At 46.5% G+C, this 19,295-nt stretch overlaps 1 protein-coding gene across 1 annotated transcript in view; it reads left to right on the top strand.

Moving 5' to 3' along the window:
- Positions 1-19,295, top strand: part of PDE8B (phosphodiesterase 8B) — a 1,129,923-nt gene that overhangs the window by 715,435 nt on the left and 395,193 nt on the right. The window contains exon 6 of the mRNA XM_086960753.1: positions 15,951-16,008. Coding sequence (XP_086816879.1) covers positions 15,951-16,008 — 58 coding nt within the window. The remainder of the gene's footprint in view (positions 1-15,950; positions 16,009-19,295) is intronic.

The raw sequence follows: 19,295 nt of genomic DNA, 5'->3' as shown, positions 1-19,295 counted from the left end.
TGGCTGTATGGAAGTGTGTGTGCAGTTACTAGGTCCTGAGGGGTCTGGAGTTAGACATGTTCACATCCAGAGGACATAGAAATAAAACACTGAAGGACCTATTTGCAAAGACCTAAGTGAATCAGCAATCAGTGAGCATGGCTTCAGGCACTGCTCAGCCCATCTCTGGAAGTGAGGAAGGGGCAGAACCGATCACCAAGGCCTTCTTTGAGTCAATGTTTGTCGCGCTGAGGGAGGACATTCACACTCTTAAGAAGGAATTCACTGAAGAGATAAAAGAAGTCTGCAGAGATGGGGATAATATAGCTGAGCGGGTTGCGGAGCTCAAAAATAAAAGCGATAGCAAAGATACTGAAAGAGCGGCAATGCAGCAGGAAATCATCCGGATCCACAACCAACAAGTTGATCTCCATACTCATTTGGAGGACTTTGAAAATCGTTCCCGTTGCCATAATATATGGATCCTAGGGGTGAAACTCCAGGAAGACATGAGAGACCTCTTCAAATACACGAAGGAACTTTTCAATCACATTTTGGGGAGACCTCTGGAGTCGGAACTTCGTCTTTATAGAGCACACAGGGTGGGCCCGCCGCGGGCTTCCTCTGCTTCCCCGCCAGACATCTGTGTTCAAGACTTTCGCACTAAGGAAGAAATCCTCCAAAACGCCAGCCAGAAGCATCCACTGACATTTCAGGACCAATCACCGGTCTTGTACCAGGACTTGTCGGCCCTCACCCTGCAGAAGTGCAGAACCTTTAAGCCCGTTATGGCCCATCTCCAGGAGCACAACATCACGTACAGCTGGGGCCACCTTTGTCGCCTGGTGTTCCGAATGAATCATAAACTTTATCAGCTTCGATCCTTACTGAGGCTTGTCGACTGTTGAGCACAGCTCCCCGACTGAAGATTCTGATGTGGCGACCCCCTCAGCGGAAGTGGACAACTCTAAACCCCGATGGCGCAACAAGGTCGTGGAGGCGTGCTCGGAAGCCTCTGGCAGCAGAAATCTTGAAGGGGCAGCAAGCCGCAGTTGAAGCAGTGTCAAAGGAACTATCCACGTCTCAACCTAGCTGAACGCATGATAACATTGGGCCAATAGCTTCTTTGATTATTCCCGGGCCATTGGTCGAGGGGGCTTGATAGATTGTGATGGACTGCCCCAAATTACTGGTTTCCCGATCATCTACGGATGGTGGACAATATGTCTTTGTTCTTCCTTTTTTCATATTGTGTTTTTTTTGGGAGGGGCAGTTATGAGGGGGAGGGTTGTGCTGTTCCTTGACCACCGTCTTTTAGGGCTGAAAGGGGTCTGTGCCTTAGGAGCTCTCTGGAGATACTGTATCCTTGTGCTTGATAGTATCTGATATGGTGTTCTGCCACTGCTTTTTCCATACACTCTTGTTTGAATGCCGAACACTATGCTTAAAGTAGTCACATTGAATGTCAGGGGTCTTAACACTCCAGTGAAGCGCAAAGTGATACTTCTGTGTTTAGAGCAATCTCAAGCAGAAATTTGCCTCCTGCAGGAGACACACCTTTTGTTGAGGGACTGTCACCGACTCCGGTCTCGAATGTTCCCCCTTCAGTTTCTTTCCTCAAGCCATACTAAAACTGCGGGGTTGCTATCCTGGTAGCTCAGAAGTTTAAGGGCAAGGTCCTTCACAAAGATGCTGAGATAAAAGGTTGGCTGCAGACCTATAGATTTGCCCTTGGTGACTTGAGGATCACTATTGGTTCAGTGTATGCCCCCAATGACAGCCAAGAGCGCTGCTTCCACTCAGCTCTTACAGAGGCTACCACCACATCAGACTGCTGCATTCTTGTAGGGGGAGATTTGAACCTGGTCCTAGACAACACCTTGAACAGATCATGCCAGCGCACGTATCAGGCAGGCACGCTCTCCTCTGAGGGTCTGGCCCGACTACAGGACCTAGGGTTTAGTGACTTACGGTGTAGTTTCCACCCCCATGAACGTGAATACTCTTATTATTCAAATGCACACAAAACATATGCACGGTTAGATTATCTGCTGGTGTCTGCACCCTTGGGTGCGCTGACCAAGGAGGTGGCTATAGGAGTCACCTCCCTCTCTGACCATGCCCCAGTGACTGTTGTTTTTTCACTTCCACCACTCCATCACTCCATTAGGACATGGCGCCTTAGGGAGACATTACTACACCGCAAAGATGTGGTCACACTGGTACAGCAGGTCATTACTGACTATATTGCTCGCAACAGTAACACTGGCACCACGCTCGCTACACAGTGGGCAGCGCTGAAGGCGGTGGCAAGGGGAGAGTCAATTGCTATTTCAGCCGCTGATAACATTGAGCGCAGGCGTAAAAGAGAGGAGATCACCCAACAGACTAGAGAGTTTGAACAGATGCATCAGGGGACAGGAGCCCCTAGAGCAGGGGTCTCCAAAGCGGTCCTGGATCCATGCCAGATTTTTTGGATATCCCCATTGAGATACATGTAGTAATTTTAAAAATCTGGCATGGATCCGGCCCTCCAGGACCGGTTTGGAGACCCCTGCCCTAGAGTGTGGAGACAGCTTAAAGCAGTGTGCAACAATTAGCAGTCATTGACCAGGATAGGGCAGAATTCACAGTCTTGCCACCGGGGGAGATAGATGCGGGCGTTTGCTAGCCCATAAGCTTTGCGAGACTAGACTTCAGCAACAAATACAAGAGATTCTCCGAGGGGACGATAGACGTGTCATGGAGGACGGGGACATTGCTTCCGCATTCCGGGATTTTTATGCTGACCTGTACACTAGCTCTCCACTAAAGAGCGAGGATAGAGAAGCCTTCCTCGACTCTATCCTGCTTCTGGCGCTAACCAAAGATCATGCCGACTACCTCGACAGAGACTTTTGACCGGAAGAGGTTATCTCCTCCATCTCGCTTCTTAAACTGACGAAAGCTCCAGGGCCAGATGGCTTTTCCGCTGTCTTCTACAAGACATTCTGTGCACAACTCGCCCCTCTTCTTACCCGCCTTTTTAACTCCTTTTCGGAGCCTGGTGCGATTCCAGGAGATCTTTTTGGAGGCCTCTATAGCAGTGATTCCCAAACCAGGGAAAGAAAAATCGCAAAGTGGGGCATACGGCCCTATCTCCCTCCTTAATGTGGATCTCAAATTATATACTGGGATTCTGGCTTCTCGCCTTGTACCCCACATGCCTGGGCTAGTTGACCCGGACCAGGCGGGTTTTATCCCGGAACGCCAAACCTCTGATAATACTAAACGTGCCTTGCATCTCATTGAGAAAGCCACACGCACTCCCGGAGAGTACATGCTGCTGGCTATAGACGCCGAAAAGGCATTTGATAGGGTCAACTGGCCGTACCTAAAACTAGTCCTAGAGATAATGGGGATGGGCATGAAATTCTGCACATACGTGCTACATTGCTACAAGTTCCTGAGGGCTACGTTTTGAGTCAACAGATTCACATCCCCCAGATTCGCCACTGAGAGAGGTACGAGGCAGGAGAGACCCTTATCGTCCCTGCTGTTTGCTCTTTACATGGAACCATTGGTACAGAGGTTGAGGCTCAATCCATTGGTTACGGGGATCAAATTTGGTGGGTATGTCTACACGATTAGCCTTTACGCGGACGTCTTGATTTCGTTATCTAACCCATGAGAAGCTCTGCCTGCATGCCTGGAGGATTTAGATTGTTTCACACAAACTGCTGGGTTCAAAGTCAATATGGATAAGTCGGAGGCCTTGGACCTGTCATTAGAGAAAACTACTCGAGACCATTTGCAAAGCTTGCTCCCCATTCAATGGGCGAAGAAGGCGATCCAGTACTTGGGGATGCAGTTGGCTCCCTCCCTATGGAAACAGTTATTAGTAACTATTCCGCATTACGCCATAAGATCAGGCGGGAGCTGGGACGCTGGAAACACTACCCCTTGTCGTGATTAGGCAAAGTAGCCGCAGTTAAGATGACAATTCTTCCACAGATCCTATACCTGTTTCACACTATCCCTCTTAAACCTCCAGGTGGCTGGATACAGCAAACACAATCAGAATTGGCCCAGTTTATATGGAACGGTCGGAAACTGCGTCTGAAGCTGGTGACACTTCCCCCAGAGGGAGGGGGGACCGGGGTCCCAGACCTATTGCTCTACTTCCAAGCTGCTCAATTGCGTCACTTGGTGGAGTGAAGCCGGTGGGAGTCAGAGAAACATTGGCTATTCCAGGACCAGGCAGTGGTGGGTAGACCCCTGCAGGAAATTCTCCGCAAACAACATAGACGCCCTAACTTATATGCTTCACATATCACAAGGGTTCCCATGGAGGTTTGGGATCAAACCAATGTTAAACATGAACTCACTACATTCCCATCCCGGCTTACCCTGCTGATGGATAATCCAGACTTTACTCCATGTATGGATGCGGCGGCTTTTGCGAGGTGGCGGCCCTTGGGGTGCCACCTCCTATATCACATGTATTCAGCTGAGGGAATCATCCCCTTCTCCCAATTCAAGCAGAACTACGGCATGCCAGAGCCGGAGAGACTGCATTATCCACAAGTATGACATTGGGCGCTCAATGACCAGGTCCGCCCGAGGCGGATAGACACCTCCTCCCCTATGAGCACTGGCTTATCACTCGCAGACACTCTTACTAAGATCGTAACCTACTGGTATTACACTCTTGAACGAATCCATGCCATGGACCACACTAGGGACGCAGTGTGTTGGAGGGGCTTTGGACAGGTGGGTACCTTGGTACACCGCCTTTGGGACTTCGTTCACCTTCAAGCTTATTGGAAACAGATATTAGACAAAGTAGATAGGCATTTCGACACCGAGATCCCAAGATTCCCCTCATACGTTCTCCTGGGCCTCCCAAACCCTCTAACTTACCCACTGCGCTCACGTAGAGGTCGCCTGATAGCTATAGCGCTGGGTTCAGCCATGCAAAACATACTCTCATACTGGCGGACGGCCCATGTTCCAACCTTCAATGGCTGGCTCCACTGCTTGTGGCAGGTCATGTGTATGGAAAAGCTCACGTTGACCATGGCTGGTCAAGGGTGCTAAATATGTTGAGCTGTGGCAGTCCTTCTTGTCACTGTTGGCTTCTGAATTCATGGATGTTACTTGTCCTCGATACCTCCGCTTGCTGCGTCTCTAGGAGCAGGTACAGGCGGTGCTGGACCAGAATGTATGAAGGGCTTAGATGATATAGAAGGTGGACTTGGAACACAGGTGGGGGGTGGTAAAAAAGTGGGAGTGGGAGGATTGAGGGGGGGTTCTTTTCTTGAAGTTTTTGTTTGTTTAGCTCATTCTTGCACACACAATACCTTTCTGCTATGGCACAACCTGTGCTAATGTGGATGGACTTTGTCTGTCTTGCAAGACCTGGACTTGGCTTTGGTAAGCGATACGATGACCAAATCTGCATGTAAATTTGTCATGTGTGCTGTAAATTCTTTCAATAAAAAAGATTTAATAATAAAGCTGAAAAAAGCACTTGAGAAAATTCTGAAGGTATTCTATCAGTCCTGACTTCCTTACCATAGGAGAGTTCAGAGTTATCGGCATGAACCCCATCCCTACTAAAAAGAGCGTCTAAGAAAGCCATATCCTCAGAAATAACTCTACCTCCTGATATTGATTCCAAGTATTTTGTTAACTCGCTGTCATTGAACACTTCTGCCGATACAATGCCTCGTAAAATCACGAAATACATCACAAATTCCTATTAAGTCAGTGACTAGATGCCCCTCTTATCCTTAATTTCAGTGATCTCACCCTTAGTTAATTTCTGTTGGATATATACCGCAGGCCGATGACCCATGCGATCGCTAAATTTGTAGCACTCCTTTTTGTAAGAAAAATACTTTTCACCTGCTTTACTAGATGAAATGCTGTTAATTGCCGATCTGGCTACAGCAAGATTCTGTTAAACTCAGGCAGAGTTGGATGCCCTAGTTGCCACTGAGTATTTGAAAAAGATGAATGGAGGTTTGTGCAGACCCTGAGGACCGTTAGTACTCAGATGTGCATGGGGAAGCATTCCAAAGCAGGAAGCCCTAGGTGTGAAAAGTAGGCTCTAATGTTCACTGTGGTACCAATTTTTGAAGTATTGTTTGAGCACCTGTGGATGAACTATAGGATAGCTTGGCTCGCTACAGGATAGCTAGGCCCATTATAAGATAGCTAGGCTTGCTGTAGGATAGCTAGGCTCACTGGTTGTGCCAATGCCTGTTTGTTAGAACTGAGGGTCTCTAGTTGGCTGAGGTAGGTACCTTAGTCCAAATAGTGACCCTTGCTTCTAAGTCAGGGAAAGGAAGGACACCTTCTCAGATAGCCCCTGCTCACCCCCATGATAGCTTGGCATGAGCAGCCAGGCTTATCTCCAAGGAAAATGTGTAAAGTATTTGCAAACATGCTCACAGTAACAAAGTGATAACACCACAAATGGACACCACACGTGTCTCATAAAAACAATTATATGTTTATAAAGAAAAGATACGATGAGATCAAATGATGAGCACTAGTTGGTTTGTAGTGTAGTTCCTATATTCCCAATAGGCTCTGCGCATTGGAATATTATACCCTATATATTTGCCATAGGACTGAGGTCAGTATGTCTCTATTGAACATACTAAACTTAATTGTGAGTGCCAGCTATCTCAGAGGTCACTAGAAACTTTCTCAAATACACAAGAAGGGATTAGTTTCTGACAACCGCATAAACATGACAACTTTGTTTCCCAAGAATAAAACGTATCTTCAGAGTCGTGGAAGCAATAGATAACTAGTTCACTAAGTCAATCGTGCATGCTTCCTTTCTGCAGAGTTGCAGAGAAAATAGAAAGAAGTCTTCTTTCTCATGCAAGAGAGGTGAACTGCTACAATTGTTAGACAGAATGCAAAGTATAATGCGTACAGCGTAAACAGTGGTATAAAATAATACTGTAATAGCATTGTCTGGTGCTTTGACATATAAAAATACATACATAAATAACACAGGCTAAAATACTCAAATTGTGCTTCTAAAATACACCTACCCCAATGTACCTAACCTAGATCTAGTACAAAGGAAGAAGTAAGTGTGGTCTTTAGCATAGGTTTAGTTTTTGCCAAGAATTGCCAAAGGTTTCTATAGGTTGTAATCAGCTCCATACCTTAGAATGAGAGAGGTTGGTATCTCTTTCACGGACTCGATTTCCCAACACCCCGCAAGGGGAATCAGAAACACTGGAGCTGCATTTCTCGGCAGAAGAGGACAGCTTCTGATCAGTGCATCAGCTGGAGAGTTGGCTTCCTTCGGCACTGGCTGTAGCGATCTGCGTTGTATAAGTAGGTAGTCGAACTGCACCGAACCACACTGTGATTTGCTATAGCAAGTGAAGGTAGATTTATACCTTGAAGATGTTTAGGAATGCCAGCTTTTACGTAAAGTCGGGCATATGAATGTCATGGATGAGCTCCTAAGGAACAGTTGTTCATGCATAATAATGAATTTCTTGGAGAAATCAATATCCAGGCTAGGGGAAGTTCCTTCAGCTTAAGAGCCTGGTTTTCCAAGAAATCGTTGTGACGTAGATGAACGGATGGAAGTAGCCATGTCTGTATTTGGGCTGCATGGGCTTTGCCTAAATAAGGGCTTGACTTCTATGCCTATATAAGGGCAATGTGAATTGTACCTTTATAGGGCAAGAATCAGGAAAATGCATGCGGAATCTAAATCACCACACAACAGGTTCTTGCAGTATTATTGAGCCATTTTCAATGATCTAATGCAGTCCTAATGCAATGCTATGCAGTTCGTAATGCAAGAATCAGGCAATTCATAATTCAGCAATCAGCCAGTTCGTAATGCGAAAATAAGGCAATTCGAATGCAACAATCAGGCAGTTCGTAAAGCAAAAATAAGGCACTTCATAATGCAACAATCAGGAAGTTCATAATGCAAAAATAAGGCACTTCGTAATGCAACAATCAGGCAGTTCGTAATGCAAAAATAATGTACTCCGGCACCGATCGCGGTGCTCTGGACGGTCTCTATGCCACTCTTACCGACTCGCAGTCAGGTGCTGCCAAAACATATCTCCAACACTGTTATGATGGAAAACAAAGCGCAGTTCCACACTCCCCGGTACTGCCACTTCTCGGCACGTATGGGCCGTGATACGGACTTGAGCGGAGGCTCGTGCTGCAAAGATGGGAAATGCCGAGAGCGTTTCTCTTGTAGCCCGCACCCCACCCTAGGTGGCGACACACGCACGCTCGCTGAGCATTACCAGGGGGTTGCCATCTCACTCTCCTCTCTTCTCGGCTTGGGCCTCCAGTGTGACTTTGCTGATCTTGAGCAGTGGAACTCGGAACCCCGACGGCATGGTTCGAGGTTTCTCCTTGGCAAAGGCAGGCTCGGGCTGGCGGCGGTGACTTCTCACAGCTCCTCTGGGGATGCCAGTCCGGGCCAATGGCAATGACGATCGCAGCACTTCTGGTCATGCTGTCGATCGAAGCAGAGAACACGACTGTTCCGTGACACACAGTCACGGGGCGATTCTCATGAAGGTCTCAGGTTGCAACAGGGCATGCGCACACAGCGTCGCTGAGACTCACTTGAACTCCGGGTGCACACGATCACAGGGCAATCCTCACTAAGGTCTCAGGTTGCACGAAGCACATGCACACCGCGTCACTGAGACTCCCTTGGAATTTTTTGTGTTCCTGAGTTTCCACAATAGGGAGCCATCTCTCCTCGGGCCCTTGGGGACAAGTTACTTCAGGACACAGCACACAGCAAAGTCTTTTCAAGCAGGGGGACACAGCGCACAGCAACGTCCCTTAGCCTCTCCTTCGTTAAATCAGCAAAATGTAGGCTAGTCCCAGAACACACAGCAAGGGTCAGTCCTTTCCTTCAGTCTCTTCAGCTGTTCTTCCTTGGCAGAGGTTCCTCTTGACCACGAAGTAGTTTCTATCCTTTTCAGTCTTGTTCAATCCAACGTTCAGGGGTTTCAGCTCTCATAGCTATACCCCTAAATGTCTTTGAACTCTTTGTGTTCAGGGGACACTGACCCATGTCTAAATCAGTTCTGATAGTCTCCCTGCCAGTTTCAGCTTCTTCCCTTGATAGTGGGGGTCAGGGTCCTTAATCACTCAGCAGGAGATGGAGCCATTGCTTTATGGCAGCAGACCAGGTCTCTTCACCTTCAGGGGCTACTCCTTCCCCATACACTCCAGATGCAGGACAGCCGTGGCTATCTCACCTACTCCTCCCCTCGGTCAAGACATTTCCTAGATCCTATCACATTCAAATCCAGACAGTCAATCCACAACCAGGCAGATACACACAGAATTGTTATAACAAAAAAAACAGCCACTTCTAAAAGCGTAGTTTCTAAACACACAATTCAAAACCACCTTCACAAAAAGATGTGTTATTTCATTGTGAGTTCAGGCACACTAAACTTCACCTCTCCATCTCAAACCAATGGGAAGATAGGCTGGAAACATATTATACCGCCTCCCCCATTCTGTCCTATGGGCAAGATGGCCTTGCAACAGTGAAAAACGAAATGGAGAGTATTTCACTGTCAGGACATGGTACACACCTTAGTACATGTCCTACCTTTCATATACACTGCACCCTGCCCAGGGGGTACCTTGGGCCTACCATAGGGGTGTCTGATGTGCATCAAGAGGGAAGGGTAAGGCCTGGCAAGTGGGTGCACTTGTCAGGACAACAAGGCAGTTTAACAAACTGCACACAGGTACTGCAGTGGTAGGCCTGAGATCTTTTTTTAGGGCTACTTATGTGGGTGGCACAATTAGTGCTGCAGGCCCACTAGTAGCATTTGTATTACCAGCCCTGGCACACATTGTGCACTTTGCTAGGGAATTTACTAGTAAGACAAACATGCAAATTATGGACAACCAATTACCATTTCACTTTATACAGGGAGCACATGCACTTTGACACTGATCAGCAATGGCAACGTGCCCAAAGCATCTAAGCCAGTAAAGCGAAATCCATCACAGCATCAAAAATAGAGGAGGTAGGGGCAAAATGTCTGGGGTAACCACGCCAAGAAATGCCAGGTCGGACACTGTTTAATTAGTTTTGGGAGGTAACTGGTTAAGTTACAGCATGGCTATGTCTATCGGATGGGTCGGAGTAGTGGGAGAAGATTTTTAAATTATGTTTGTAGTTACAGCTTATTTGCTAACATTAACCAAAACATTTCCAAGAAATCTTTAGACTCCATCTCTAAAGTTAATTTATCTTTCTTTAATTGGGGTTTGTGATCAAGAAGGTAGAAAAAGCCTTGTTTAAATACAGACCAGCTGGCCAAGGGAGGTGGGAACTATTGAAAGGATCACCTCCATGTGGTAGAGAGAAGGAATGAGAGCTAGGGCGTCGGTGATCATGTAAAGCCAGATAAGGTGGTTATGCCTACAGGGTGGCTTGTGTTCAGAATGCGCAGAATGGAGAAGTGTTGGAAAACGAGGCAGCATCTGCGAGGCCTGCACAAATAACATAACTACATATGTCCTTCACTGGGAACCAAACACCCAATTGTAGCCCCTGACTCTCAGAGGGTAGCCTTGCAGAGCAGTCTGAGGCTTACTCAAGGGAGGTGGTGTCGGCTAGTAATCGCCATTTGCAGGTGTGCAAAAATAACACTCAATAATTGATTGTCCAGTCTGTACTTTGCTTCATAAAAGTAAGAGTACATTTATTAAACACACACACTACTCAATACTATGCACCAATTTACAAATATACGTAAGCTGTTGGAATTACTTTGTGACATTGCATAACATCTCCACCCCTCCTGCGGGGGGGGGGATCTCGTCCCACACTTCCAGGTAGGCACATTATCTTGCCCCCTAATGCAATTAGTTGAACATAACCTGGGGCATGGGCCCTGCACACTGTCGCCATCCCAGTGGCAACCCACCCCATTACCTCAACAAGCATTAAAAATGGGTACACCTGCCTTGGTGACACATAACCCTGACTGAGCATCTCCTACTGACCATAAAGTATGCACCTCTAAAGCTTAAGGGCTAGCAGTCTGGGGTCTTCACCTAAGTGCAGCAGCAAGAACACGTGTTTAAGCACACTTTAGATCGACAGTACTCAGCACATTTGTGGATCATTAGAATGCATTGCAATTACAGTCCCTAAAAGCATTACAGATGAAATCACAGGATTACGCATATACAGCCAGACCCCCTTGCAGGAATGTCTGGCACCATAACCCCACTTTCCTTATGAAATCACCTTACACCAGTACTTCATATTACACATATGACCTTCAATACCTCTAAAAGAAATAACATTTCTGGTACAATTGCACCACTTCACCTCCAGGGGATGACCTTCTACAGACATCCCCAACACAGCCCTTCACACCATGATGCATTTCTCAACACACCCTTAGCTGTAGAACAAAGGTTCCAGCCTAGAAGGTGTTCAAATGTTGACTGAGACCTTGAGGGGTTATTCTTTTCAAGTCCCCAGGTGACCTAGGAAGGGACTCCTCTTCGTGCTGGGGGGCAGACTGCGCTCCTCCAGCAGCTCCCCTGACTTTTTCACAATGGAGGGTGACCCCCCTCCTCTGGGGGCCACCAGGCTCAAAAACGATTGATTTCCAAATGCCTTCCAAGGCATTGTGGGGCGCTTTAGCTGATTTCTATGAATATCAGAGCAGCATCTCTCCCGCTGTGCCGGGGAGAGCCACGATCTCTGTTCTGGTGCTTCGCGCCGCTTCCTGCCCTCGTTGGGGGGCCCGGTCCCACCCGGACCCCCAGGTGAGTGAAGCAGCGCGGGGCCTACCCCCTGCTGCTCTGGCCTCTGGCACCAACGCTTCCTTCTGGGGTCCCCGGTCCCCCTCGGGGACCCACACTTCTTTTGCTGGCATGGGAGAGGTGAGGGCATCCCTGGGAGCCCACCCCCGGCTGCGCTGACTGGCTCCCGGTCTGGCCCGCACCCTCGTGTGTGGCATTGGGAGCCAGCGCTGCTGTTCGGGTCTACCTGCTCAGGCAGGCAGACATGCAGGACCTCGGGGGAGTGCGACGGCACTCCCCCCACCTTCTTCTCACATCGGGGTCTAAGGATGGGGTCCCGGGCCCTAGTGCCATCTTCACGGGGGGATGCAATGGCGGCCCCCGCTTTGCTTTGGGGACCCGAGGATGGGGTCCTGGCCCCTCATCCTCCTCTTCAAGGGTAGCGCAACAGCGCTCTCCATCGGTTATTCTTCGGCGAGGGCCAGGGTGGTGTCCGGGCCCCTCAGGGGAATAACTTCACGGGGAGCACGATGGCGCTCCCCGGCTTGGCTTCCGGCCTGGGAATGGGGTCCCGGGCCCCTACAGACCTCTTCACGGGGTGGGGTGCGATGGCCCTCCCCCGTCACCATCTTTGGTGGGGGCCAAGGTGGGATCCTGGCCCCCCTGCAGGGCACTTTCACGGGGAGCGCGGAGAGTGTGGAGAGGGGGTCTCAGCTTGTGGAAGAAAGGTTATCAATCCATCCTGCTGAGGTCAGCCCTCAGCCAGGGTCTGATTATGGCTGGCTCAGGGAAAAATGACAGTCCTGGATGACCCAAAAGCAGTACAAATATGACTTTGGTCTCTGCAGAATAATCTTTCTCACATCCATTACAGTGGACTTTAGTGCGTGTCTGGAATCTGTAGGCCTTATGAAAGTTACTCTAGCCCATGGGCTCCACATCCCCATAGGGGAATAATGAAGTGAAAAACAGTAAAAAACACTGACTTTCCCTGGCATGTTTCTTCCCAGTGTATAAAGCCTATTCCATGTCACCACGACATTCTGTATAAGTCCTGCCATACCAGTCTTTTTGTTGTACCTGCTGCTTGGCTGTGCACGCTAGGAATCTCTCCTGTGCAGCCTCTACAAGTGTGCACACGCAAGTACACATGTATCTGCATGTAACCAACCCGGTGTCCCTTACTCCCGCTGCTGTGCAGTGGCCTGGTCAAGCCAGGGGGGACATAAGTAAAATCCCCATACAGTCTCTTTCATTATGCGTTTACTGTGGGTGAGTCCCAACTTATCCGGCTCCCCCACAGTAAAAGCTCAACAATTAGGTGCTCAAAAAGCAAAAAATCTGGGCAGGCCATAGTGTCAGAACCACCTTCTAACAAGAAGTTTAACAAATTACCTATGATGTATGAGGTGCTGGATTTAGGAGGGATTATCCACCTATACCTCTTAAATAAACCCACTTTGACATGAACTGTGCTTACAGGCAGTCTGACATTGCCACATTTCCTAGCTATGCCCCCCAAAGGAGATTTGGGAGTGGTTCTTAAGGAACTTTAGCCCCACAACAGAGCCCTGACCTAGATGTATTTATTTATATATTTACTCCCTGGAGATTTTAAAGTATTTTTTAACAACAGTCAATTTAGGACATCCAAATGGTATCTTTGAGTAGGGGAAAGTAGTAAGGCACAGCCTCTCCCTCCTTGAAAACAAGAGCTCCCAACCTCTTAGTATGCATTGGCTTTAGAGAGTCATATGAGTAGTTTACAGGTAGCCACTGATGGCAGCAGACCCTCACTCTTTCACTTACTAAGGCCAGAGAGTGCATTTCCATACCACAGCATTAAAGCCAGGACCAGAGAAATGCCGCCTTTTTAATGTCTACCCTTTAACTAATAGAAAGGAATGGATGAGGCCTACCACCACTCATGGCTTTTTTCTTACTACCTTGTAGCTAGACCCTGGTGCCATGGTTGGATGCGTTACACCTTCAACAGGAGGCATCTTATACTTTATAGACATAGTCAAAGAAACTGCTGAGGTCCAGGCTCGTGCAAGAGATGGCCAGAGCTGAACAGGGCGCACCGCTCTCTGATTAGGGAATTGCTAGCTCATTTGGAGCCTAGCATGTGGCCTAACTGACTGCCAGATCAGTGGCTGCCAGGCCTCTGCTTTCCTAGATTTAGAGAACCTTGCCAAGCAGGCAGGCATCTCTCTGCCTTTTGTGTCTGCTGGTTTGATGGCTTCCCAAAAAGCAGTTAGGCTTAAATGTGAGGCAATGTATAAAGTATTTATGCAGCACACAAACAGTATAAAGCGAAAACCCTTGTATCACAAGACAACGAGGTAGAGGATAGGCCACCGTAGGTATAGAGGTACTTCAAAAGCTAACTAAACAAAAGAAGAGAGCAAAGACTTGTTCCAACACTCTCAGAAAGTGTTCATCGATTCAGAAACCTCTTGTCAGATTCGTTGGGAAAGCTATCCTTTATGGCTAAAAGATCAAAGCTCCTATGGGGACATCTAATCGCGCAAGACTGGGTCAAAGTGTGGAGCACTGTTCAGATACAGGAAGCGGATTGGGCTTGGTCAGGGCTTATCATCGAACTTAAGAAAAAGTTCTGACACTGTACCGTTCAGCGGGTCAAGGCTGCAGGACGTATCCGAGGAGGGAGCGTTGTTGTCAGATGGCATAGGGCGAAGATGTGGTGAAAATTACTACATGTGGACTTAGTCACTGAAACAGAAATTGAATATCTCCAGTCGGACAAGGAAGAGGGCTTCAGCCAAAGACAGTTCCACGAGGCTGGATACCTCTTTGGCCAAGGATCGCTGAAAAGGATTTGTTTCTGCAGAGAAAAAAAACATGTCGCTGGTGAAGCCTCAAAGTCAATCTGACCAGCGATGCACCTCAGGCGATTAGGCGAGCATGTTGGTCCCGGTCTCCTCCAGGTACTCAGATCAGTATTTGGATAAGTTTTGTCTAAGTCCTCAGTTTTTGGATTTGGCCATCTCAAAACATTTAACACCGCAACCAAGGGTCCAGGCCTGGCGGGACACCGCTTGGGGGTTCAGGTCTCCTTCAGGCTTGGTCCAAGATGGTGGGAGCCTTTTATGTCCCTGTGGCTCTGAAGAGGAGGCCAGGAAACTGGTCCTTCTGGTCACTTCTGATAGTCCTGGGTGTAGATGAAGATGCAGGTCTCACCAGCAGGTTTGGCCTCTAAGGATTCAAAGCAAAAACCAGGCAGAAAAACAGTCTTTCTAGTCCTTCCTGGCAGAATGCACAGCAGGTTACGGCAGGAGGCAGTCCTCTAAGAGTACTTCCTTAGGTCCAGTAGTGAACTGAAGAGTGGTTCTGAAGGTCCTATTTTATACCCTGGTGCCCTTCTTCTGGAAGGTGAGAGAAGCTTCTGGAAAGATTCTTTGAAGTAAATAACATTTTCTGACTCTCCTGCCCTGGCTCCAAGCTGGCTGTAGTGACAGTGCAGAGTTGTTAGGCCCTTCTTTGTGTGAAGGCAAAGCACAGGCTATTCAGGTAGAATTGGGGCTGTGCCCAGCCCTGCCCCACATCCTGCTAGCAGATACCCCATTGAGGCACACCTAATCCCTCTATTGTGTGAGGGTCTAGGAGGAATTCACAAAGTCTAACTGTCAACTAGACCCAGTCATGGGAACTAAGACAGACTGCAGGCTCAAAAGACTAGGGACAGGAAAATGCAAACTTTCTATTAGTGGCGTTTTCAAAATTGTAATGAGAAATCTGTCTTTACCTTTAAAAAAGTTTTATCATTACAATTTCATAGGTGCCAATATGAAATATCTACCTGCTCCCAGAAAGTAATTACAGCTTATTAAATGTAATAAGGAATCCTCAATGTTGTCCTATGAGAGGGGTAGGCCTCACAGTAGTGAAAAACAAATGTAGGAGTTTTTCACTGCCAGGAAATGTAAAACTTAACAGAACATGTCCAACATTTTAATTAAGTGAAGTGTACAGAGTCCTAAGGCCTTCAGAAATGAATTTCAGCAAAATTTGAAGGTAAGTAGACAACATGTTTGGGGGAAGACCCCTCTAAGGCTGACAGGTCAAACACATATAATATGTTATCATTGTAAATTGGTGCTGTAGTAATTATGTAGTTTGACCACAAAGTGACTTTGATCTATTTTTTGTTCTAGCACTCCAGACCAAGAAGAGACAACAGTGCTCCCCCTCCTCCATGCAGGCTTCAATAGGGTATGTATTATCCACTCACAAAGTCTATTGCTACTTTTAAACTTTAATGAAAGGAAATAACAAAAGGTCGGATGTTGGGTGCAATAACTTTTTTTCTACAAACAGTGATGAGAAATTCTTGCACCGAAACAAGAAGCAAATCGAGGCAGAGCTATTAACCAGAAATGCAAGACAGCATTGTGCTAAGGAACAATTGGTGTGTGAGACATTAGAAACAATTGGTTAATTTACTTTTGAAAAGAGGGCCTTAGACTAGGCCTGGGGAAAATGTTGATTATGCTTACATCAGCAGACAACTATCGGTAATTTCACATTACTCATTGATGTAAACTATCAATAATTATGCAATTACTCTTCATCAAATAGTTGAGAGTAATTTGGGGGAAGATCCTTCTGCAAGGGCACATTTAGCGAGTGCAACCGGCCATTTGCACTCACTATTCATGTTCTTTTGCATTTAGCAGTATTTTTTCGCACAAAATGCACCCTTGAGTCCATTTTGGACGCAAGGGTGCATTTTGGGCTAAGAAAATAACACTAAAATCTTTATTTTTTATTTTCAAAATGTATCAAATGTCTTAAAATGTCAAATATAAATAACCAAATCAGAATAAACACAAATAAAAAATCAGTGTTATCTCATAATTTCAAAAGCAAAGAATTGATAGATTAATTAGTACCAGTCACCCCTAAAAGAGCCACTAACCTGAGTGATGCGTTACCTCTGGCTATATTGAGTTAGCCCTGCAGAAATTGAGAAATTCAAGGAAAGTGCCTGCAAACAAATGGGCAATGAATCAGGGAACAACCGTCTTATTTTAATTGCATCTGCAAGGAAACTTGTGATGGAGAAACCTGTAAATTTGTCTCCCAATAACTGTGAAACATTAAAGCCTGACAAACTTATTTAAAGGAGCCATTTTTTTTAAATCGGTAAGATAAAAGCTCAGCCTGGGGTCACATCAAATTTGCAAAACAAAATGTAAAGTGTCTTGGTAGAGATAGAATTTGAATCATGGATACTAAGGTTCGACCCAAAGTTTGAGCCCTTTCGGGAGCCTAAGTGCCAGTGGAATTTATTCAGCCTGCACCTTGTCAGCAGAATGCAGTGGTTTGGTATACTGACCCTTCTGTGGAACTGTTTTTACTATCTAGTGAGCTTGTATCGATGGTCTCAAAAGTTCCACTCCCTCTCTCTTTTGATGCCGCCCTGCAGTAAATGTTATCTGCATCCAGGTCATATTTGACTTTAGTATCCTCTTGGGGCTTCCAAACAGTTCTGGGCGGCCCTAGGATGTAAAAAGGGATTTGGCATACTTGAACCAGGGTATTCTCAGAGCATGATCGAGGGCTACGCAATCCCTTATAATTTCCTGGTTTAACCTAGTCTCTGACCACAGCCAAACTGCAATCCATCTGGTTAAGGGACGAGTGTGTCTGCTATATACTGGACGCCTAGCTCTTGGTGGGCAACGAAAACAGGTGTGCATTGAGGAACACTGGGAAGTTGGCTCATATATTTGTTTTTGGCTATCTGGAGGGCAGAGAGGTCAGCTTTGACCCATATGGCGCTACAATATGTCCCTGCCGAAACACATTTGGCATGATATATCTTAAGAAGGGCCTACAGTGGTTTCTTTCCCAAGCTTGTGAGAAAGTTCAAGGTAGCAGTACTTGTAAATACACTTTGCTTGGAAAAAACTAAGGTGAGCCAAATTCCAGCACCATCAAACTGGATCCCTGGGTAAGGGAAATAACAGACCTTCCCCTGCACGTGGCCTTGAGCAAAAACGTTTTTCGATCTTGACTGTCCAGCTCAAAGGACTTACTATAGTTTTTTGACAAATCCAAAGAACTCATAAAAGAAACATGGGAGTCAATTAAGTTTTGCAAGCTCACTCATGTCCTGGCTAAGGGAACAGCATCATCTGCATATAGTAGGGCCAGGAGGGGTTTTGTGCCCACCAATGGAAGATCCTGACTGTCTTTTAGTAACTGATATTTAAGGATATTTACATATAACGTGAACTGGAAAGGAGCCAAGATGCACCGCTGTCAGACCCCATGGTGCTCCTTAAAGGGATCAGAGCAGGATCCATTGATATTATAATGGACTATGGCTAACATGTCTTTGTGCAAATCTCTGAGAAGGACAACGATGTTAGGGTCAAACCCGTAGTTAAAAGCAAGGTCCATGATTTGTCACGGTTAAGTCTGTTGAAAGCTGGTGTTAAATACATGAAGGCCATGTAAATAGTGCCTGGTTTAGCAATTGTGTATTTAGAGATCACAAGCCGCAAATTCTAACATTGATCGATTGTACTTGGGCCTGACCTAAAATCTTACTGAGGGTCTACTAACTTGTGATTCTCTTTGGTGCAAGTCAATAGTCTGTTAAGAACCACTCTACCGAGCACCTTCACTATGGTGTCTATTAAAGAGATGGGCCAGTAACATTTTGGGTCCTGCTTGTCCCCCTTTTTGAAAATCGGTACGATATATGAGGAAGATATTGAGAGCAAAAGGCTGACGTTGATACCTGCATTCAGGGTATGCATGAGCACAGGGGCCAAAATCTCTAGTTCACTCAAGAATAGACCCACCCAGATCCCATCCAGGTCGGAGGCCTTATTTCTTGACAAATCTAACATTCAGACCATGGCTTCTACTGAGAATCTCAAAGTTGAGATACTCGGGGGGGAGGCTAATAAGCTAAACACCATGGGAGGAAGAGAAGGAGTACACTTCAGGAAAATGACCAACCCACCTATCAGCTATGGTACTAAATGCTGGCAGTAATTTGGGGAACATTGAACCCCGAGAGCAGATTTAGTGAGCATGAGCAGCTGCTTGCACCCGCTATTCGTGTTCTGGTATTTAACACTATTTTTTAGTGTATAATGGATTCTAAAATCCATTTTGGACCAGAGGGGGCACTTTTACATTAAGACAGTTCTAAATGCAGAATTATTCTTCTAATTTAAGCATAATCTAATGGAATTCTTAGGTAATTCCGCGTGATTATACTACACAAAATTACGTGTGTTATGTACATACCTACCATACAGTCAAGTCAAAGTTGTGTGAGTAAACGCACAGTGGCAGAGACCATTGCAATACCCATTTTATTTATAACTAAACTTAAGATGTGTCAGAGATGCAGGCCAGGTGTTTACAACAGATGAGTATGAGAGACACGTTTGGAATGTCTGTTGTATTTTGTTTTATTAACAGAAGGAACAAATATACCAGAGATACAGTTGTGGTTGTGTGCGGCAACACAAATT

This window comes from Lissotriton vulgaris, chromosome 3_1 (assembly GCF_964263255.1).
Source record: "Lissotriton vulgaris chromosome 3_1, aLisVul1.2, whole genome shotgun sequence".
Classification (NCBI taxonomy): domain Eukaryota; kingdom Metazoa; phylum Chordata; class Amphibia; order Caudata; family Salamandridae; genus Lissotriton; species Lissotriton vulgaris.
This window is presented reverse-complemented; position numbering and strand designations above follow the sequence as displayed.